General features: G+C 43.3%; 1 protein-coding gene across 1 annotated transcript; it reads left to right on the top strand.

Moving 5' to 3' along the window:
• zfand5a (zinc finger, AN1-type domain 5a) lies at window positions 1-23,492 on the top strand. Its single transcript, XM_080739608.1, has 6 exons — window positions 1-218; window positions 12,168-12,329; window positions 14,691-14,796; window positions 16,625-16,710; window positions 18,985-19,119; window positions 20,326-23,492. The coding sequence occupies exons 2-6, from the start codon at window positions 12,170-12,172 to the stop codon at window positions 20,472-20,474; spliced, it is 636 nt and encodes a 211-aa protein (XP_080595734.1). The 5' UTR covers window positions 1-218; window positions 12,168-12,169; the 3' UTR covers window positions 20,475-23,492.
• Window positions 23,493-23,905: the final 413 nt, after the last annotated feature.

Genomic DNA, 23,905 nt, shown 5'->3' with positions numbered 1-23,905 from the left:
TCAGACAGGCAGACAGACACACAGACAGACTAACTGAATTCCATCTCTCTCTCTATTGTCGGTCTCAATCGGAGGACACACCAAGGGAATAAAAGGACATTTAATCTGTTTCCACGACAATCATTCTGTTTTTACCGCTGAAGAAGGAAGGATACAACTAAGCTTTTTTTTTTTTTATATATTTCCCTGTCTGGAGCAGCTTTACGTTTTATATACAGGTAAGAATCTCTCGATCAATGATCCTGTGTGTGTGTGTGTGTGTGTGTGTGTGTGTGTGTGTGTGTGTGTGTGTGTGTGTGTGAGAGTGTGTGTGTGTGTGTGTGTGTGTGTGTGTGTGTGTGTGTGTGTGTGTGTGACTGTGTGTGACTGTGTGTGTGTGTGGGAAGGGAACCACTAAAAAGCCTACTGTGTTTCAACAAAAGACCGTTGTTTGATTATTATACATATCTTTAAAAAAATAAAATATTTATGAATATTTGTTAGGGCCCAATACGACCCCTTTAACCGTTGGATTGATGTCAGCTTTTATCGAGGTGTTTTTCTGCTGCCTCTCTCTCTGTCTCTGTGCTTAAAATAATCACAAGCTCACAAACGTGACCTGCCTGGATAGGAACAACAAGGGAGGAGGGGGGGGGGACTATCTGATCCTTACTGAGGAGAGAGGGGTGGTGGTGGGGAACTAGACAAGAAAAACACTTTAATTCGTGTTTAGAAAGGGACGATTTGCTATGTAAACGGCCGTTATATCGATGTAAAAATGGTGTGGTGTGGATTGGAGGTGCCATTGTCTCTTGTCTGTCTGGTGGTGTTTGTGATATAGTTCTACTGTGTGTGTGTGGGAGGGGGGGGAGTAGGCCTTTTGTTTGTTCTAGGAAAAAAACTACACTGTCCCCTAGACGTGGTTGGAATAGCCTATCATTTGTGACTTTTATTTTAGATTAATATGGTTTTATAGTTCCATGGACATCAGTGTTCTGTTGGCCAGGGGGAAATGGAGGAGGGGGCGATCTGTTCTGTGTGTCTAAACAGGAAGCAAGTGGGTTTTCTTTAGACAAAGGGAGACAGAAACAAAGGGAGCAAACATAAGCGACTGTAATACAGCTTATTTCTATGTAATAACACAGTACTAGTACCAGTTGGAGTGCTTCGATACATTGTAGTCGATATTTGTTTTCTCCCTCTCTCACCTCCCCATGGCTGTTCATGGCTACAATGTAGCAATGATCCCACAGTACAGTACAGTAGATACCAGCTCTGTTATTTAGTAAAGCTAGGAATGGTTTGTGTGAAAAAAGAACAGATCTACAGAGTAGTTGGCTTGCAGATCTGTTATCGTGTGGATGTGTGTGTGCGTGCGTGTGAGTGCACAGTGATAGGATAGCGTGTAAAGCCAGGCCTGGGTGCTGCTTGGAGTGACTCAGTACTTCGTGAAACATGATGATTCTCAGTCAGCGGCGTCAGTTCAGAAAAAGCTACGGTATGGCAACATGACTGGTGTCTTGCACGCGCGCGAATGAAAAGTACATTTCATTATTTCCCCCTGTAGCCAAGGTATGGCAGCTGCATACCCCTGCCATACCCAATTGACGCCCCTGTTCTCAGTGCGGCCAGCAGCCAGAGAACAATAATCCTTTCTGTTGTTGCCATCAGGCCTATAGAAGACAGGCAAGACACCAGTCTATCCTATATCTATCAGGTCCTAGAACAGTGGTTCTCAAAGTGGGGACCCCCAGGGGTCCTTGAGGCCGGGAGTTCCAGCCAGGGGGTCCCCAGTTAAATGATAGTTAGGAACCAAATGGACAATTATTGAGTATGTATCTCAGAGAGTGTGAAAATGGAACAGAGTTAAATCAACACCCAATATTGGGGTCTCAGAGATAGACATTCCTTTAAATGGGGGTCCATAACCTCACACACCTGGGGGTCCTTCCTTGACATTTAAAATGGTTGAGAATCACAACAACACATCTTATCTTGTGGGGGTCCCTGTCTGACATATCTTTTCTAATGGGGGGTCTGTGGGCTAATAAGGGTCAATTTGGGGGTCTTTGACATGAAAAAGTTTGAGCACTGCCTAGAAGACACCAGTCTATCCTATCTAGTATCAATTTCAATTCAAAGGAGCTTTATTGGCATGAGAAAACATATGTTTACATTGCCAAAGCCAGTGTCAAAAGTAAAACATAATAAAAACTGTTGAAAATGGGGAACACATAGCCTAGGGTTAGGGTCACAGTTGGAGGGGTACAGCATTGTGTAAACAGAACATATATACAGTTGGAGGGGTACAACATTGTGTAAACAGAACATATATACAGTTGGAGGGGTACAACATTGTGTAAACAGAACATATATACAGTTGGAGGGGTACAACATTGTGTAAACAGAACATGTATACAGTTGAAGGGGTACAGCATTGTGTAAACAGAACATATATACAGTTGAAGGGCTACAGCATTGTGTAAACAGAACAATGTCACATTTTGTCGTACAGTATAGGGTATGAAGCTTTTTGGAACACATATCAGCATCCCCTTTTTCTCAATACGAGATCAATAGCATACATTGAAGGAAGAAAAATCATTAAAACGTGTTTAAAGGTATAGCAGCTCTGTTTATACTGTATGTGCAGTTAGGTCTGGATGCCATTCAATGGTGTGTAGACCTTATAGGCTCTAGAAGACAGTAAGACACCAGGGTTATCCTATCGTCCACTGGCTTTAAATATATTATTACACCCCCATCAACACGTCTGTAATTACAGTCGTGAATGGCGTCATCGACAATCTATCACAATCTTTACGAGACTGTTTTTCCCTGTGATCCCTGCCAGGCTACCAGCTAGATACTACCACAGTGAGTCTTTTGTTATAACCGCTATTTCTTTTTATGTTTGTTATTGTGGAAAAAAACGCCAACCCCCATGGCATCATGCACTGACTGCAGATCATCAAGGCGTCGTGCTGCTGCTGCCGGTGAATGATTGTTGTGCCAGAGAGACTCCGATCTCTCCGCTGCCAAGCTGATGGAAATCCCCTAACTTACCCTGTGTGTGTGTGTGTGTGTGTGTGTGTGTGTGTGTGTGTGTGTGTGTGTGTGTGTGTGTGTGCCTGGCTGCTGTGCTGTGCTGTGGGAGCTTCTCTTCTCTTCTCCACTCACGGCAATAATGGGCTAATCATTCTGAAACGTATTAGTTTAAAGTTATACTATGTCACTTTTTTTATAAAACATATCTTAAAATTGTCCTAACTATTAAATCGCTAAAGTTTTAGAACCCCCAGTCCATTAATTTCAGCCCCAAAAGCCTTTTCTTTATATGTTTTCTACTTGGCCGTGACAGGGGCGGGATTTCGCGGCAAAATGACGTCATCTGCATCAGCGGCGGGAACATAGGGGGCGCGTGAGTGCTTGAGCGTACTGTTATGAGAGCCCATTGATTCTCAGTCGTTCGCCCCAAACTGGCCAAACTGCATTCCTGGCACTCGGCCGATATCACACGTCGGCTTTGTCCCTTTCGAGGGCGTCACCCAGCGTCATAGCCCGCCTCCACATCCTGGCTGTATGTCTACTCTGTGTGATGTAGCCATGTAGCTCTACAGTATTCTACCCCCACCTCCAAAATAATAAAAAAAAAATCTCAACTGAACTGTTCTTATGCCTCATTCACATAGGGAGCAGCAAAGCTAAAGTTTTGCTTGCTTGGTCAATGTTATCTCAATGGAAACCAGCTTTAAAGATACAGGAGATACACAGAACAAAGCTTTGAAAGCTTTAAAGCTGGTTTCCATTGAGATAACATTGACCAAGCAAGCTAAACTTTAGCTTTGCTGCTCCCTATGTGAATGAGGCATTATAGTATTTTATCATGCCAGTAAAGCTCCTTTGAATTACATATAATTGATGTAGCCTAAAGCCTATTTGATTGATTGAAGGCTTTATTAGAAGTTTGCATAGGAAAATGTACAGTTTCATGACGGTACAGTTCACTGGTACAAGGTCTACTAAAATGAGATCCTGAAAAGACTAAGCTTATTTCAACAGGAAACCATTAAAGTATATCATATAACATTGAATGACACAGACGAATAGAACACAGTACTAAGTCTAAACAATCAGTAAGTATATACAAAGAAGGGGAAGGGGAAATTAAGTCACCCAGTTAAGGTTACAGGACAGTAAGAAAAATAAAAAGGACTGTTGTGTACAGCCGAGTGTCGAGAACAGTTTGAAAAAAAAAAAAACACAACACAACAAAGAATAGTAGTGCTTAACGTTTCTATAATGGATTGCAATTTTAAGTGACTTTTCTAAGCATATTGCAAACTCAAAGAACTTACAATGGTCCATTCATCCAAACATTAGGAACTACTTATCAACACAGTGCCAAAAAAATATAAATACACAAATATACAGTAGGTCTATACAGTATAGACCTAAAGCCTAGCTTTTCCTTTTTGTAGGCTTTTTATGTTATACCAATACTTTTGGACTTATATATATATAGAACATATTAGCGTTGTGGGTTTTCAGTGCCCTCTAGTGGTCAAACATAGCAATGGTCATTATCATTTTGTCTAAGCGGCTGGCCGAGCAGGCAGGCAGGCGGGCGGGGGCGGGGGCGGGGGGGGGAGGGCGGGGGGGGGAGGGGGGGGGGGGGCGGGGCGGGGTCAAAAACGAGCACCCATTTGAATATTGAAACGTCACCGCCCCTGATCTGCATCATCCGTATACGTTGTGTATACGTTGGCCAATCACATTGCAGATCATACACACATGATACACTACCGGCCAATGACAGTGCATCTTGAGGTCTCTTCAGGAAATAGCTTGCTTCAACAGCTTTGTTTACACTGGATTAGAAGTCTAGCCTGTAAACCTCCCCAACGCCGGTCCGCAGAGGGACACTACGGATGCGTGGCGAGGCGGGCGAGGCGGACGCGGGGGTCTGAAGGCCCGGTCCGCGGCGAAAAACGGCCGAAAAAAGCAGACGCGACCGCGGTTTGCTATAGCGCTACTGACCACTAGTTGAGCAACTTACACAGTATAGCTTTAAAGCAGTGTTTCTCAAACTTTCACATTTCGAGGTCTCCCCATTAACTCTGACGGCGTACACATGGAACCAAATGAACCCTGACGGGTTCATTTGGTTCCATGTGTACGCCGTCAGAGTTACAGACTTGTATGGGTCAACGTAGACCCCACCTGAATGGACCCACATAGTCCCTGGAATCCACTTTTTAGCCCCTTTTCCACTGGCCCAACTCCACACCACACCGCCCACTTGTGCCAGGTTTTCCACTACAAGGAGTGGTGTGAAAGTGGTACTAAACGTGGTACTAAAAAGTATCCAATCTAGAGTAGGTCTGAGCTAGGCCAAACAGGGCCAAACACTTCATAATGACTGATCACTCACTGACTTTTCATTTTTAGACCACCAGGATATAGTTGTAATACATGATAATAGATTCTATTGTGTTATAACCACTATTATAATCCAGTATAGTGTATTATAATTTAGGATAGTTGCAACTTGCAATGCAAATTTATATTGTATTATAGTCACAGTTAAAAGGGTCAATGTGTTTCTTACCGATAGGGGTACTTTTGTGTAATGGCAAATGTAGATATTTTTATGTGGTGCGGTGTGGTGTGGTGTGGTGCTAAAGCTGCAGTCGAAAAGGGGCTTTAGAGAAGCACCGGTTTAAAGGACACCCCCAGTTTGATATGCGATGGAAGTGTCCATTTGTATAGTTCACTCTCAAGGTTTATATGGTGGTTGATTGCTTGATTGATCATTTATTGATTGAATACTTTATTAATCAGAAATGTAAACCTACAAGCACGAGGTACAGTCAGACAATTATCAATATTATGCAAACAGTTTCCATTGCGGTCCTGTGTACTATTCAATAAGGACAATCACAGTTCCATGTGAGTTCAGTGTTGTTTTTGACAGCAAATTTTGATTTAGTTTTAGTCACAGTCTTTTGAATAAAATGTCATTGAGTTTTAGTCATAAATTAGTCACCTGTAAGTCTAAAATTTTAGTTTTAGTCTAATTTTAGTCGACTAAATTTCATACGATTTTAGGCGACTAAATCTACAGTTGATTTAGTCAACTGAAATGTATTTTGGCAGGCCTTGATGGCTTCGTAATGACTGATTTCAAACTTGTTTGAGTGATGAAAATAGCTGATCTAAAAGCTCACAACGCGTCGCAGTTAGATCAGCTATTTTCAGCACTCAACACCTGAGAGCAACCAAACATAAAATTACTCTCTTCTCCTAGTCCCTCCCTTTTAGTCTTTTTAACGTTTTAGTCTAGTTTTTATTTTGTTGACGAAATTGTCAATATATTTAGTCTTAGTTTTAGTCATCACACCTTAGTTTTTATTACGTTTTATTTCGTTTTCGTCAGTGAAAAAAACGCAGTCGACAAACATTTTTCGTCATAGTTTTAGTCGACGAAATCAACACTGTTTGAGTTACAGACCTTTTGTTATAAAGGTCTATTTTGTTGGTGAAACTATCACGTCATGTTTCTGGGGGACCCCCCCCCCTGCCCTCAAGGACCCCTACAACTGGTGTAGTGTCAGGCTGGTCGTTCACTGTGGCCGTAAGGAACAGATGTGTGTTGTTTGAGTGACAAGTGGGCCCTGACATGCCGGCTCCATGACAGCTGAGCTCACTGTCCATTGTTCCATTGTGTTCCTCTCAGTGCTGACGACACTTATTAGAGAAGCAAGCCCTATACCATGGCCCTCTAGGGCAACTCTAACCTCTTTTATTAGAGAACCAAGCCCTAGAGGTGGCCCTGGGGCGAGTTAACCTCTTTTGTTGATCACTGAACAAAGCCAGTTAAACAAAATATAAATATTTTTTTGTTGCCATCTGAACAGAAATGGAGATGGATTTTAGTTTTTGTTTGTTTCTCACTGCTCAGATAAACACAATAAGCTGTGTGTCTGACATGTGCGTGTGTGTGAGTGTGAGTGATACCGGTACTGGACAAGCACGCTAACACATGTTGTAATACAAATTGCATTCGTCACTGTCGTGTGTGTGTGTGTGTGCATTACATTTCTCAGCACAGTCAGCAGGCAAACACGTGAGAGCTAGAGGGAGGGAGAGAGAGAGAGAGAGAGCGCTTTGTGGATTTTTCCTAGGAAACCCTTTGTTGACACGCCTGTGCTTGCATGCATGCAGGGTAGAGGAACAGGGGGAGGGGGTCTCTCTCTCTCTCTCTCTGAAGATTTAACAGGTTTTTGTTTGTCCGTCGGCTGACGAGGTCAGGACACCTCCAGGGTGTCTTTCTAAATAACAGGACATTCTGAGACGACCGTCCCAGCCAGCCAGTCAGTCAGTCCTACTTTACTTGGAACATTAGTCCAGCTGTCAGGCAGTCAGTCCTACTCTACTCTTCTGGAACACATTAGTCCAGCTGCCCGTCTTTTTTACTGTGTTTGTGTCCATGACCAGAATACAGATAAGACACTACACAGGCAGGTATAGAAGACAAGACACCAGCAGTACCAGCAGCAGCTGTTGCCTGGGTCTGAAGAAAGACAACAGGAGGACAACAGGTTCAGGGGTTGTTTATGCTAATGAAACAGGATACTGGTTGTGTGTGTGTGTGTGTGTGTGTGTGTGTGTGTGTGTGTGTGTGTGTGTGTGTGTGTGTGTGTGTGTGTGTGTGTGCGTGTGTGTGTGTGTGTTGCTCAGCCTTGTACGTGCGTCCGGTTGCCAACTGTTAGCGGGTTTGTGTAGGAAAACCCCAAACGTCACACATGTGTCATGGGGGTGCTGCCAGCAGGGGTGGTTTTTAAAGAGGGTTTGCTCACTAGCACCAGGCCCGCGTCCAAACAGACAGGATATTGCGTACTTTACTCACAACCGACTACACGTCAAGACCTTTGCCTCCTCCTCCTCCTCCTACCAGCTGCCTCCGCTTCGCTCGTGCGAGTGTGTGTGACGTTTGGTTGGTTCTTTCTTTTGTGTGGGATTTTTCGGTACGCTTGCCTCAGACAAACTTCTCTCTCTGCTCCCATTACACAACTTCCTGTCGCTGACGTGTTGTGTTTGGTGGCTGCAGTGGGAGCTTAGCGGAGCTGCAGCGTCATGCCACGCTGCTGCGTCTGTCACGTTTCCACTACTTAGGTCTAGATGCTCTCCTTCCCCTTCTGTGTGTGTGTGTGTGTGTGTGTGTGTGTGTGTGTGTGTGTGTGTGTGTGTGTGTGTGTGTGTGTGTGTGTGTGTGTGTGTGTGTTTTACTATACTTGTCACTGTCAGGGCCAAACCATCCCGACAAGTATAGTAGAATTAGAGAAATAGGACATTGTGAGGAGCATTCTTTCTGGCCTTTGCAATAAGAGACAGTGTTGTTTTTAAGGTTAACTATGATTTGGGGAGGTTATAAGTAGGCACTTATTGAGGTTGAGATGAGACATTTTAGAGGTTAGGTTTAGGGGTTGAAGTTAGTTTTCTCTATTTCAGACTATTTCAGAGGAAAATAAGCTTATAGCTATTGTCAGTGTTTTCAATGCCTTAAATCATGACGTCCTCACAAGCATAGTTGTTGTGTGTGTGTGTGTGTGTGTGTGTGTGTGTGTGTGTGTGTGTGTGTGTGTGTGTGTGTGTGTGTGTGTGTGTGTGTGTGCGCAATCTGCGCGTGTGTGTGTGTGTGCGTGTAAAACGGTGCAGGAAGTTTTGGATAACTGATATCTCTCTTGCGGCGGCAGAGCCACAGTTAAACGGAACTGTTTTGAAACGGTATTACTCAGAGAAGATGTGCTGTAACTTGTCGGTTCACTGGGTTCTTCCTCCTACCAGTAACAGTCTTTCTCTCTCTCTCAGCGTGGGTGACATTCTGTGGGTGAGATAAAGCAACACAAAATACGACTCATTTGCCTCTTTTATCATGTTTGTCTCTGCCAGGAGGAAGCAGCGAGGCTGGCTGATTGAGACACATTACCGTCGACACTTATTCATAATGACATATATGGTAGTCATCGCGCAACGTGATGATGACTCACGAGTTGGTCATAAAACTTTGATGCCAGGAGAGTTTAGCAAGAGGCCTGCGGTTCCCTTAACCCATGAGGACCTGAGCCTTCTGAATCAGAGGTCCTCAAACCTTCTCATCCCAAGGAGCCCCGAAATGATATGGAGTTGGGTTGAAGGGCTTAAGGGCAGCTCTCAAAGGATCTCATCAGATTTACTTATGTTTGGAACCAATTCAAACGAGCTTCATTGGCATGAGAAAACATAAGCCTACATTGCCAATGCAAGTGTCAAAACATAATGAAAACAGTTGAAAATGGGGAACTTGGAGGGGTACAGCATTGTGTAAACAGAACATATATACAGTTGGAGGGGTACAGCATTTTGTAAACAGAACATATATACAGTTGGAGGGGTACAGCATTGTGTAAACAGAACATATATACAGTTGGAGGTACAGCATTGTGTAAACAGAACATTATACAGTTGGAGGTACAGCATATATACAGCTGGAGGTACAGCATTGTGTAAACAGAACATATATAGAGTTGGAGGGGGTACAGCATTGTGTAAACAGAACATATATACAGTTGGAGGTACAGCATTGTGTAAACAGAACATATATACAGTTGGAGGGGTACAGCATTGTGTAAACAGAACATATATACAGTTGGAGGTACAGCATTGTGTAAACAGAACATATATACATTTGGAGGGGTTCAGCATTGTGTAAACAGAGCTATGTCCCATTTTGTTATGTACACGGTATGAAGCTTTTTGGAACAAATGGCAGCTTTTCCTTTTTCAATACGATTTCAATAGTATACAATTAAAAGATAAGAAAAAAGCAGTTGTGCTTATACTCTATGTGCAGTAGGTCTGACTCTGGATGCTGTTCAATGGTTTGTAGTCCTCACTAGGCTGGTTGTATTCCATTCTCTAGGCTTCTAGATTCCCAAACCCACAGGCCTTGAATATAACGCAAGTCAGTGGGCTCCCAAATAATCGGCAAAAACATGTGTACCGATAATAAAGGCTGCGGTGTGAGGTGGTCAGATGAGTGCGCACAAACGCTTTCAGGATTTCTTTTTCCCCTCCTCCTCCTCCCTGATCCAGAAGAGCTTGGGAAACCAGTGGCTGTCTTGCTTCAGGCCATCTCTCACACATCTCATCTGATCTGATTTCCTTCTGTTCCAAACAAACCAACATGAAAAAAAAGGACACTGGGTTTTTCAGAGGCTGCTGTTGTCTCATCTGTGATGTGTGGTGTCTGATTGAGCCCAGTGCCAGGTTGTTCTCCGAGCCGTGCCAGGTTTTCTCTGAACTGTGGGAAGGGGAGGGAGAGGAGAGGAGAGAGGGGGGGGGGGACTGACAGGGGTGTCGCACCAAATTCTGGGTACAAGGATCCACTCACATTTTGTGCTATTGAAAAACAGCAGATATACAAGCTCACAGCGCGGCACCGAGTGCCGCGCTGTGAGCTTGTATATCTGCTGTTTTTGAAAATGTGTGCAAGTCTTGAATAATTCAAATCCTAAGGTTTTTTGAAAAAACCTGTGTTTCTATGTCAGTGGTGCTCAAACCTTTTCATGTCAAGGACCCCCACAATGATATGTATTTGGCCACGGACCGCCATGTCAAAATATTTAGTTCCAGGGACCCCCATAAGCAATATTTGAGTTTCAAACGTATGCTTAAAAAATATACATTCAAAGATTTGCACATATTTTCACGACTTTTCAAAAAATAGCAGAGCTTGTATATCTGCTATTTTTTCAATAGCTACAGTATAAAATAATGAAGGCCCCTCCACCTTGGGCCCTAGTAACTCAGTCCCACTTTCCCACCCCCTTGTGACGCCCCTGGGGACTGGACAAAGTTTCGGGGACAGGACAGAACGTAACATGGCTCCTCTGCCAAGGTGCTGCTGAACAGAACAACAGGGTTGTTTGTTCCTGTGACAGGACTGTGTTCTGTCACAGGAACACTAAGGGCGGGCGATATTAGGAAAACCCTCGATATTCCACAACGTTGTTGAATACCTCGATATCGATATTAGTCATGATATTAGTCAAAACAATAGTTTTTAATATTGTTTTTCTGCTTTAGGTCCACTGCCCGCCTAGCTCAGATAATGAATAGCATATCCATGCATGCACACTGCACAGTACACATAGAGAAATGCAACGCCTTATTTCCATTTTCCAACTTTTTTGCATGTGCTACGCGCATACATAGTAGTGTGTCTGTTAATTCATTTGACACTTACACCAATACCTCATTTCATGTTGATACCTCAATATCGATACATTTTCGATATATTGCCCAGCATTAGTTCAGACAGACAGACAGACCGACAGCTCTCCTCATCCACTGGGGTCCTTGAGGTGGTTCCAGGGGGGGGGGGAATTGGTTAATTATAGAATCAAAAATATGTTTAGCCATTTTAATCCTAAAATACTCCGGCTATTTTAAATGTCATCTTATGAGGTTATGCAGGCGACGTGGGGTCCGCAGCAAAAGTAAATACGCATTGCTTTACGGCCGGACTACACCAAAAAATGTGCACATACGCGCGTACTGTCCGTGAACACTCGCGTGTGCGTAAACGCTCCAGGCTACACCAAGGAGGGAGTATATGTGAGGAAGACCAGATAGTCTGTGTACAAAACGCATACGCCTGCTTAAAAAATAGAACCGATCCTATTTTTAGGGAATGCGTATCCGTGGTTCGCGCTATCCGTACGCCTGGTGTAGCCGGCTGAATTGATATACACTGGATCTATCCAAAACGCGCATACGCGCGCGCGCCCCGCATACGCACGCATACGCACTGACGCGCGCGAAACGGCTTGGTGTAGTCCGGCCGTTAAGCATCTCTTATGAAGCCTTCTTCTGGCGACGGACTGTCTCTGAGCAGCGTTGGGAATATTCTCTTTGTCAGTGAAATGTGTCCTTAGACTGAGGCCTAAGACTGAAAGAAATGATGTCCTGAGACTGCAGCACACATCTGAGCATTTCATCACTGGTCTGGTGTGCAGAGGGTCCCACATATGCACGCACGGACGCACACCCACACACACACACACACTCTAATCCTCTCTCTCTCTCTCTCTCTCTCTCTCTCTCTCTCTCTCTCTCTCTCTCTCTCTCTCTCTTCTCTCCAGCGATGGCCCAGGAGACGAACCAGAGCCCGATGCCCGTGCTCTGTGCCACTGGCTGTGGTTTCTATGGCAACCCCAGGACCAATGGCATGTGCTCGGTGTGTTACAAGGATCACCTGACCCGCCAGCAGAGCAGCGACCGCATGAGCCCCATGAGCCCCATGGGTAAGAGCACACACACACACACACACACACACACACACACACACACACACACACACACACACACACACACACACACACACACACACACACACACACACACACACACACACACATTACTGTACTTGGGAAGACCTCAGCATTTTAGGGTGGTTATTATATGAATGCCATTTTGAACCCTAAAGCCGAAAATGGCAGATCTCTGCATCGCATTGAGTGTGAGCTTGTAGATACGTTATCGTTGGTGTGTGACACCGTCACCGGCGCGTCACTGCATTATAAAGCAACCCTAAAAACCTTTCTTTAACAGTAAAACAACAAGCACTTCTGTCTTGTGAGAACCAGGGAATATGGTCCTCACAAGGTCTATTTATCACATTCTATATACATTAGAGAGACACACACACACACATAGAGATGGCGGTGTCCATTTTCTTCATAATTCATAATTGTCATGATTTCATAGCCTGCCTTTAGTTTTTAATAGCGTAAACCTTAGTTATTGTAGGCTGTTGACTGTGTACAGATAAGCCCCTTTTCGACCGCAGCTTTAGCACTGCACCACACCACACCACACCACACCACACCACACCACACCACACCACACCACATAAAAATATCGTCATTTTCCATTACACAAAAGTACCCCTATCGGTAAGAAACAAATGTAACCTTTAACTGTGATTATAATACATAATATAATACAATTTGTATTACAACTGTCCTAATTATAATGCACTATAATGTATTATAACTGTGATTATAATAAACTATAAAGTATGAATGTATTACTATGATAACTATAATACACTATAATAGATTATAGCAGTGATTATAACACAATATAATCTATTATACATACACACATTATGTTAGCATGTTAACTATATGTTAGCTTATGTTAGTTATTGTAGGCCGTTGACTGTGTAGAGTATGTTGGGATTGCTGCTACATCTGATAGTATGCTGCTGAACTGATCAGCACTTCAATAACATAATAATAATAATGATACATTTTATATTCATAACTCACTCTACATTTTCACAAAACCTAGATAGGTAGATACCTTTATTATCCCAAGGGGGAAACTCAGTTGCCCAATGGTAGCACAGCAGTATACAGTTATTTACAAAGTTACAGAGAAGTAAGAAAAAAGTAGGAAGAAACAAGAACAGTACTGTAACAGTAAAGAGAAGGTGCATCAAGAGAGGGGGGCGAATAATATATAAATATATATATACATAAAGTGTCTTAGGGCACAACTATCAAAATAGTACAGTGTCCACAGAGATCCAGAGTCCAAAGAGACCATAGCAGTCAATGCATAGCAGTCAATTCTAACCTCAAAGTTCTACAGAGTTTCAAACATTGGCGTAAAACGGCAAAAGGCGACCAAACAACTACACAATGGGACCCCACTAGGCTAAAGGGTCAGATTAAAAAACTAGGTAAAATCGGTTTACAAGACAATTTACAGTAGGAGACAAAACCCTACTGCATGCCTACGTTTAGCCCAGCGTGTTGTATTTACATGTTTAGTTCAGGGCATCATCTGTTTCCTGCTGGAGGCTGAAGGGAGGACATTGTTTTTATTCCCCCCCTCCCTCCACTCACACCGTAATGAAAGACAGCTGTTTGCTACATGACAGTATTTGTGTGTGTGTGCGTGTGCGTGTGCGTGTGTGTGTGTGTGTGTGTGTGTGTGTGTGTGTGTGTGTGTGTGTGTGTGTGTGTGTGTGTGTGTGTTGGGTGGGTGTGTGTGTTGGGTGGGGGTGTGGGGGTTCACTCCCCTCCAACCCCTCTAGGGTCAAATGCTGCTGATTTCCTTCTCAACATGTGTCTGGTAGCCCTGATAGAACTCGCCTTTTATGGAGGACCTATTCCTTGCTGTCGGGCCGACTTATATATTTCAGTTATAAGTCTGTTATTGGTTCCAAATAGGGCTGTCACAATTATTAAATAATTGTCTAATCACAATTATTTGACGTAATCGCAATTATTTCGCATATTTTCGCAAATCGTTAATCACAATTATTTGAGTGACAATTAATCGTCATGTAAAATGTCATAATCGTCAAATCCTCATTATGTCCAAAACTGTTCAGGAATCAAATTCAAAAATAGCAAATCTGCTATTCTTGATAAACTGTAGTATGATCAAATAGGAGCGTTAATTTGCACAAAAAATAAATAAAACAAAGTTAAAATATGGAGGAGATGAGAGATTTCTGCCTGACAGCAGCGGAATGGGTTTTGATATGTTTGGGGTTAATAATAAATAGTCCTCATACAGATTTAATCTCTGCATTTTGTGTGGCTTGTCTTTCCCCCCACGTCTCATGATGTCTTTGTCTCCCCCCGCAGGCGGCGCTGGTAGTGCTACCTCAGAGGCCACCTCAGCCATCCAGAGACTAGAAGCCAGTCTAGCCAAGGTGGACGCCTTGCCTGTCTCCGCCGCAGAAATGTCTAGGTCAGTTTTCTCTCTCTGTCTCTAGTACAGGGGTTCCCAAACTTTTTTGTCTCAGAGCACCCCATAAATATATATTTTTTAAATCCGAGGCACCCCTACATTATAATTTTCACCTCCAGCACCATATATTTATAGCATATCGTCGTTGTCGGGTGGAAACCTTGTATGTCCAAAACCGTTCGTTTTGTGCGACAGTCTTGTAAGATGAAGCAGGGCTTTGCTTTACCAAAAGACTTACACATTTGAAACTTGGAGATACGAGGTTTCTGCCCGACAGTGACGATATTTTAGTGATTATGTTGCGAGGAAAACATTGAGATAATAGCTATTTTGGTTAGAACTATCTGAGAATAACTTTGTACTTCAAGTTTAAAATGATACTAAATATTCTTTTAAGTGTCCAAATAAATTCCAAATATTATCAAATGTTCTCGCGGCACCCCTGGACTGCCGTCACGGCACCCCAGGGTGCCCCGTCACCCACTTTGAAAACCTCTGTCTCTAGTACTACAGCAGACATGTCCAGTTCAGTAGTTCTCAAGTAGGTCCCCAAATTATTTTGTGGAGTCCACAGATTATTAGCTTAACGTGAAACATTGTTTTCTCTTTCTACAGTAAACACACCAACATACAGTATAAGTGTATAGAGGGTATCTGCACATTTCTAAAGTGACAATTTAAGGACTTTTAGGATCTGTTTAATACCTCTAAAATAAATAAAAGATTAAACATTCTCCATATTTTCATAATATTAGAGGCAGAAATTGTGAAAATAGCTGATCTACATGCTCACAACGCCTCGCTTTGTGAGCATGTGGATCGTCTGTTTTCACAATAGAACTCTGTCTGTCTGTCTGTGTTAAACAAAATGTAATGCCTCAACTCTTACAACTCCAAGTGCTCGTCAGGGTGAGGGGGGTCCCCAGCTCAAATGTGATTATTTTTATTTAAGTAATTTGGATTCCTTAGACAACAATAACTCTGAGAGCTCGTAGATCGTCTATTTTTGGTTATTATTTTTAAGATCGGAGCATTTGAAGTGGTCAGACTAGCAATATGTATCAAAATCATCTTCTTGGAGCGTGGTTTGGTTTCGGATATTTCATAAAAGCAAAGGTCTGATGTGTAATAAATAAGAAAAGAGTCCACACAACAAATTTGCTGCTCCCACACTTATAGTTATTATACTTATTCTTTTCTTATTTATTGCATATATTCAGGGAAAATGAGCAGAATACCTGTCAAATCTGGGAATAAATTCCTTACCAAACAATTTCTTCACCAATGTGTTCGTAAAGGTGTCTAGTAACATATCTAACAAAGATTGAAATTCAACATCCCTAGGAAAATCTTTGTCAGCTAGGGTAATTCTGGGTCTCATTCACTCACTATACTATAAGAGAAAAAATGACTCCCCAAAAATATTTCAATCTTTGTTAGATATGTTACTAGACACCTTTACAAACACATTGGTGAAGAAATCGTTACGTAAGGAATTTATTCCCAGGTTTTTATTAATATTCCCTGAGTGACTAATAGCGTTTTTAGTCCAGCACCCCATGCACAACCAGACTCGGATGTGCATGCCCTTTTTGGCTGTTTTTCAGCCTCTATTTCCATGTTAGGTCTGAAGTGTTCCACACATCACACCGTAGGACTGAGATTTTTTATTTTTATTTTAGCTTTTAATCCACTCGATTCATTCAGCGCTTTATATTTAGCCCAGGAGGAGGAGGTTGAGTCAAGGAGAGGAAGAAGCTGTCAGGTGTGTGGTCTTGCATTGCGTCCAGACTCATCCCTCTCTCCCCGTGTCTCTCCTCTCCTGTAGAACTCTTCAAGGCTCTCTGCCGGTGACTCAGCAGATGACAGAGATGAGCATCTCCAGAGAGAGCAAGCCGGAACCCCTAGAGCCTGGTAAGTCACACACACACACACACACACACACACACACACACACACACACACACACACACACATGTGCGTGTCACACACACGTTCAGTGTACCACTGGCAGTAGGGATGGGACGATGTGAAAATTTCATTCGATTAGTGTGACCAAATAAATCACGCTAATCGAAATATCCCCAAAATCCATTATCCTGGGGCGGGACATTTGCCAAAAAATGGCCGATCTACAAGCTCACAACGCGTTGCGTTGCAACGTGTTGTGAGCTTGTAGATCAGCTATTTAAAGACATTGATAGAGAGTGAAAAAATACTGTATCAAGTACGTAGGCGTAGGGTTTGAGTGGTACCGGATATGCTGCTTGGCAAGTGAATTGATCCCAGTGCATGACGGAGGACGATATCGCAATAAAGTAAATCTCCACGATACAATTATCGTGAGTAGTTTCGATAAACGATAATATCACTTATCGTCCCATCCCTAACACACACACACACACATGTGCGCGCGTGCACGTCTCACACACGTTCAGCGTACCCCTGGCAGACACACAGACCTCTAAAGGCAAACATTGCTCGGTGCGTGACCCACTTCGGGGGGCTGAGGTTTATTTTCGACGTGCCCTCTCTCCCATACCTCCCACCCACAGCTATCACTTTCCCTTTACGGCCTCCCGAGATATAGAGTGAGAGGGAGAGAGAGAGAGAGAGAGAGAGAGAGAGAGAGAGGAAGAGGGAGAGAGGCTGTCTAGAAATAAAAGCCTGCTTCAGAAATACTTTCCTCGGCATTGAGATTCTTCGATGCCCGCGTGCTGACATCTTTCTGGGAAACGGCACGCTATCCTTTTGCAAGCTCATCTCGCTCTGGTCTCGGTGGAAACCTCACACGTCCATCACTATGTTACTTTTTCCAGGATTCAAATTCTAAAAGCATCAAAGGTAGCCGATCTACAAGCTCGATGCGCGTCGCTTCACGCCTCGTTTCGAGCTTGCAGATCTGCTACCTTTTAATGCTTTTGGGTTTATGTTGGGAGAGGCAGGTGATGACGGGTACAGTTTCAGCCAATTGTATTAAAACAACTTTGGACTTCCACTTGAACCCTAGTGTCCTTGTGCTAGGGGGAAATAACCGATCGCCGGAAATAACCGATGTACAAGCTCACAGCATAAAAAAATTGTGAGACATTCGGGTCCAGCGAAGACATTTGATGTAAAAAAAAAAGTGCGAACCAAGTACAGAGACAACTCTTTTCAACTTTTGCTAAGTACATAGAGGGTTTTAAGTTTATAGTGAAGTTAATAAACGTGCATGCTGCTGGCGTGGTTAGGCATATCTACTTTTAACGTTATTTTTCATAACGTTTCACGTATGAAACGTCTGACAGGTTTGTATGGGAAGGCCCCGCACGCATGTTAGCGTTAACCTAAGCAGTATAATACTGGCTTGATCTCCAACGAGACAACACTTGGAACACGTAGATCGGCTGCTGATTCCGGGAACATTTTGGGTTCGATAATGACATGCACCAGAATAGGAACACCAGAGGGTTGGAGCGTGGTTAGGAGAAGCTGCTGCTGCTGCTTGCATGTGACTGGGAGGAGCCGTGTGGTCGTCTACACACCCAGCACCACAGGCCGGCATGTGACCCGCACCACGGTAAACATGGGAACTGGCAAAGATGAACAAAAAAATAAACCTGACTAAACAGGGTCGAAATTAGATCTTATTCTGCATGGGTTTTCAGATCAAAAGCGCCCTGTTCTGCTGTTAGGGGGGCCATAGATTAGGCGATTAGAGACCCCTAATATATTGTGTTTCAAATTTGGATGTTCTTTCGCAAAGCAAAGCCCTGCTTCATCGTACAAGGCCGTCGCACAAAAGTAGTGAAAACAGCAGATCTACAAGCACACAACGCCTCGCGGTGTGAGGCGTTGTGTGCTTGTAGATCGGCTGTTTTCACTAGTCTAAATCATTTTAAAAATGATAAATACAAAACAAACGGTTTTGAACAGACAAGGTTTCCACCCGACAACGACGAAATATAACTCGTGTAATTGGCCCACTGGCTTGTCACTTGTCATGAGCTGAAATGGCAAATCTTTGAGTAGCAGCAGCGCTATAGAGAGAGATCTCTCTCTATAGCGCGCAACGAGGGCCTCTCCAACTCTTTTTTTTTCCCCGGGCTGAATCAGGGGCCCAGCACGTCCCTGGGCAAAGACAAACAAAAAATAAATGCGACTAAACTCTCTTGGTGTCTGTGTTCTTGCTCCTTGTGCTTGCAGTTGTGAGCCAGCCCACTGCTTCTAGTGCCAGCCCCGTAGCCTCCTCTTCCTCCGGCGCCGAGGACGGCAAGGGGGACGGAAACAAACCCAAGAAGAACCGCTGCTTTATGTGCCGCAAGAGGGTCGGACTGACAGGTGAGCCCGGGGAAACCATTTAACAATTTTATAGATAGATACCTTTATTATCCCAAGGGGGAAAAAGTGTTGCCCAGAGGCAGCACAGCAGTATAAGGTTATTTACAAAGTTACAGAGAAGTACTTGAAAAAGATAAAAAGAAAAAACAAGAACAGAGTACAGAGTACAGTAAGTACAGTAAGAGCAAGGTACAACAGGAAAGGGAACGAATAATATAAGTGTCTTAAAGCACGACTATCAAAAAATAATACAGTGCCCAAATCAAAGTGACCATAACAGTCAATGCTAGTTAGTGCAACAAGTACATCATGTCAAACACAAGCAGAAATACTAAAAGAAAACTACTAACACAACCTAATAGTGCAGTGTCCAAAGGTCAGAGCGATAAAAACAACTAGCAAAAAAAGAATACAAAATAAAAAATAAACAAGAAAGGGTGATGCGGCAAGACGCACAAAAAACACCCTCCCTGGAAGGTCCTTAGAGATCAAAGTCAAAGTCAGTGCAGATATAGTTCCAGTAAGGAAAAAAAGGCTACCGTCGTCTATTTACGGGCATTTAGCAGTTGAGCTTCTCTCTGGGAGTAACACGGACGGATAGGAAATGAGTACATCAGAGGGACGGCGCATGTTAGATGTTTTGGAGATAAAGCCATGAGAGAGGCCAGCCTGAGATGGGTTGGACACAGAGGAGAGACAGTGAGGATATCTGTAGAAGGATGCTGAGGTTGGAACCTACAGGCAAGAGGCCTAGATGAAGACCAAAGAGGAGATTTATGGATGTAGTGTAAGAGAACATGACGTTAGTTGGTGTGAAAGAAGAGGAGGCAGAGGACGGGGTGAGATGGAGGCAGATGGAAGAAGAGCAGTGAGCTTGTGAGCTTGTAGATCAGCTTTTTGTTTGATGGAAATGTTTTAAATGAAAAGAGAGAAGAACCAGGAATAAAGCACCTAGATTTCACACCCTCTCCTCCTTTGTTTTTGGAGTGCTCGGTTCGCTCCTCTTCTTCCAAGGTTTGAAATGATTTGCTAAAATGTTGTGCTATAACGACATGCCCAAATTAGGAGTTAAGGAATTGGATCAAGTAGATCTGCTCATTCATATCACCTGATTGTGTTAATGTGTGTCGCAGTACATTTGGCGTTAACCATCCGGTCCAAACGGCTGTTGACCTTTTTTTGTTGTGTGTTCTTCTTGCTGACCAGGGTTCGACTGCCGCTGCGGCAACCTGTTCTGCGGGATCCACCGGTACTCTGACAAGCACAACTGTCCCTACGACTACAAGGCAGAGGCCGCCGCCAAGATCCGCAAAGAGAACCCCGTGGTGGTCGCCGACAAGATCCAGAGAATATAAGTGGAGCCGCGGGCACATGGTCGCTGAAAACATCCAGAGAACACACAAGAGGAGTAGCAGCAGCGACCGCGACGGCATAAAACCATGATGAAACCTTTTTGACTAAAAGACTGGAGTATGAGTGCGAACATTGGACATGAACACTGGCATGGATGGTTAACAAAAGGATTTAAAAGAAAAAAAATGCAAAGGACTCGATCTCTTAAGATGCTGCCTCGAGAAGAAGAAAAAAAAATTAAGGAAAAGAGAAGAAAAAAGTAAAGGTCCTGTTTGAGGGGCAATGCATGAATGATCACTTTTCTCCTTATTTTTTTTTTTATGAATTCATTAGTTTGTTTTATCCTACCTTTTTCCTGTGGTGTGTCTTTGCCGCTCTTTGATCGTTTTTCTTTTCTTTTAATTTCGTTTACTTTTTTTTTTTTTTTTAAAGAATATGTATTGTCTTATTACAGAGCAGCCCAGGTGAACTGTGCTAAGATATGCTGTGCTCCTCTCTCACCTAAACCCAGGCGCCATTTTGTGCCAAAAAACCGCAGGGCAGCCATTTTGTTTTGACCAGGTCAACGCGTGGCATAAAGCTTTGGCGGCTCTTTCAACCTTTTGCATTCAGATGTCACGACAACGACAACACCACCAGAGCTGTGTCCCTTCGCTCCCTTCTGTGACCCCTTTCGCCCCGTGTTCCGTTTTCGTATTGAAGCCAGACGACCACTAAGCGCCCCCACTACGCACAAAGGGGTTCTCGTCGATTGGTCTCCGTCTCTCCTATAGCTTTACCTACCTCACAGCCGACGCTTGCTTCAATCTTCATTTCTCTTCCCCCGCTCGACTTTCTCTCAGAATCTCATCAAGAGAGCCTGGGGGACAGAAACGACGGGGTCATTGTGACCCAGCACGTTCTCTCTGCTCTGGGCCAGTCGTTCTCGGTGCCTCTTGAGACGCCCCGGCCCGCTGCGCTGCGCGGGCCGCGGGTCGTCTTGACCCGCCATGGCGACTGGGAGGTCGTTCATGTTCCAGAGGCGAAAGGTGTCATAGAATTATAGAAAACAGAATATCGACTTCAGTTTGCCGCTGGCTCTTATCGCTGGACTTTGTGAGTGACGGTAATGGATGGATGGGTGGAAGAGGCTCCCCTGCTACTCTGAGCTGCACCGTTCACACTGGAACCACAAATCACATTTGTTTTGGACCCATTCAGGCCTAGACTTATGTTGTGCTTTAACTATTGAAAAATAGCAGAGTGCCGCGCTGCGAGCTTGTAGATCTGCTATTTTTGAAAGAACGTGATTTTTTTTGTGCACGTCTTTGAATATATTAACATTTGTATCTCAAATATTTTCTTCTGGGTGGTCCCTGGAACAACATATTTTGAGATGGGGAATCCGCCGCCAAATACAATTACGTTATTTTGGGGGTCCTTGACATGAAAAGGTCGGAGAACCACTGATTTGGAAGAAGGATTTAGAATATAGAATGGGGTCAAAAATATTCAAAGACTTGCACAAATGTTCAAGTTTTTTCAAAAATAGCAGATCTAAAGCATAAAATAATTGTTAAAGTGGTTACAAGTGACACAGATTTGCTTTCAGGTCTAAATGGGTTGGTTAATATCCAGATTCAAATCAGATTTTCTTTTTCTTTTATTTCATGAACCACATGGAAACAGGTTTGTGTGAATCAGATTTTTGAACCACATTCCTAGGTGGTTTTTGGAATGAAACTCTGTCTCGGTCTTGCCAAAAAACAGCCGATCTAGCAGCTCACTGTGAGCTTGTAGATCAGCTGTTGTTTGGCACCTGAGTAGGCCTACACCAATCAAACGTGATGCCCTTGGCAATTAACAGTGTGGACGGTTAGTCTTAATTAAAGATCAGATCAGATCTGATAGACCACATCAGGTCAGCCTATGCGGTCGTGGATGCCGTTGCAGCTCGGGGACGGAGGGCTGGTTTTAAGGTGATCCTGGCAGGGGGGGGGGGGGATAGCAGCGCCTCTCTCCCTCCCCTCACTGTATGGGGGGTGGATGGATGAATGGGATAAATGCATGGGTTGAAGCGTACGTTATCTGCAATAGTGTGTAAATGTAAAGCAACCTTTGAATGAATTGCAACGGCTTTGGCATCCACTCAAATAGCGTTTCCATTTTTTCTTTTTTGGGACATTTCTATTCTATCCACTGAGAGACTATTTTTGTTTTGTTTTCTCCCGTTGAAATTATGTTTTAATTTTCTATCATTATTTTTCCGTTGGTTATTATAGTACTGATGTTGTTAGCACATGTATTCATTCAGTGCGTTCGTGGAATTAGGGTATGTGAGCCATGCTATATGTATTATTATTATTGTTATTTTTGTACGTATGCGGCGCTAACGGAACGTTTGTGTGAGCACAGATGTGTGTGTGTGTGTGTGTGTGTGTGTGTGGTGATGTACGCGAACCCTTCTTGTCTGTGTAGCTCGCCGGTTTTAATAACAGCACACGTTGTTTACAGGAATTCCGGAAGCATGGCTTCGAGTTGGATTTATGAGAAATTAATACTACACCTGGACTTAGATGTACTTTCAATTCTCATCTCTCTCTTCTTAACAGCTGTTGATCTGTGTGTGTGTGTGTGTGTGTGTGTGTGTGTGCGTGTGTGTGTGTGTCTGCAATCGAGCACTGTAGACGTGCGTGTGTGTGTGTGTGTGCGTGCATGTGCACGACCAGTTGTGAGAAGTGTGATGTTTTCATGGCTGCCTGAGGAAAACTAAATGTTTGTAACTTGTGTTGATCCCGTTTCTTTTATTTTTTCTCTATTTCTGTGAGGATGAGATTCTTTTCTTCCCTTTTTCATTTAAAAGAAAGGACAAAACAACAACTGTATGTATCCGTTTGAGGTTTTTGTTTTCTCCCCTCCTTTATGATTCTTAGTTATATGCAAATTTGTACAAAAAAAGAAAAAACAACAAACTGTGTTGATATTTATGTATTACATATAATCTTGCTATCCAGCATTACAGCAGAATTGTATCATGTAAATAAAAACCATGTACAGAGAGACATTACCAAGGCCTCGTGATATCGTCCATTCTACCGTATTTCTAAACCTGTTTTTTTAGTCTTCCTCTGGTCGGTGAACAATTAGGCGATCTACACAGCGTGACACGTAGATGTGCTATTTTGGGCTGAATGTGTGAATGTAATGCACAATCTATGTAAAGAGCCTTGGATGAAGGTGCTATATAAATGCACCATTTACTACTGACCAATTCACAAAGAAAACACAAAAGGTTAGAACATGGAGATAAGAGTTTTGGAAGTTTTAGGTCTGGAGCTGAAGAGGTTTGGGATCCTCTGATCCTCCTGACTTATCTAGAACGCAGAGAGGGACAAAGGTTGGCACCACACTGCACTGCAGGCATGGCACACACACACACACACACACACACACA

Source organism: Nannobrachium achirus, assembly GCF_963921795.1.
Source record: "Nannobrachium achirus genome assembly, chromosome: 12".
In the NCBI taxonomy this organism is placed as follows: domain Eukaryota; kingdom Metazoa; phylum Chordata; class Actinopteri; order Myctophiformes; family Myctophidae; genus Nannobrachium; species Nannobrachium achirus.
Note: the sequence above shows the minus strand (reverse complement) of the source record. Positions and strands in the feature narration are given on the sequence as shown.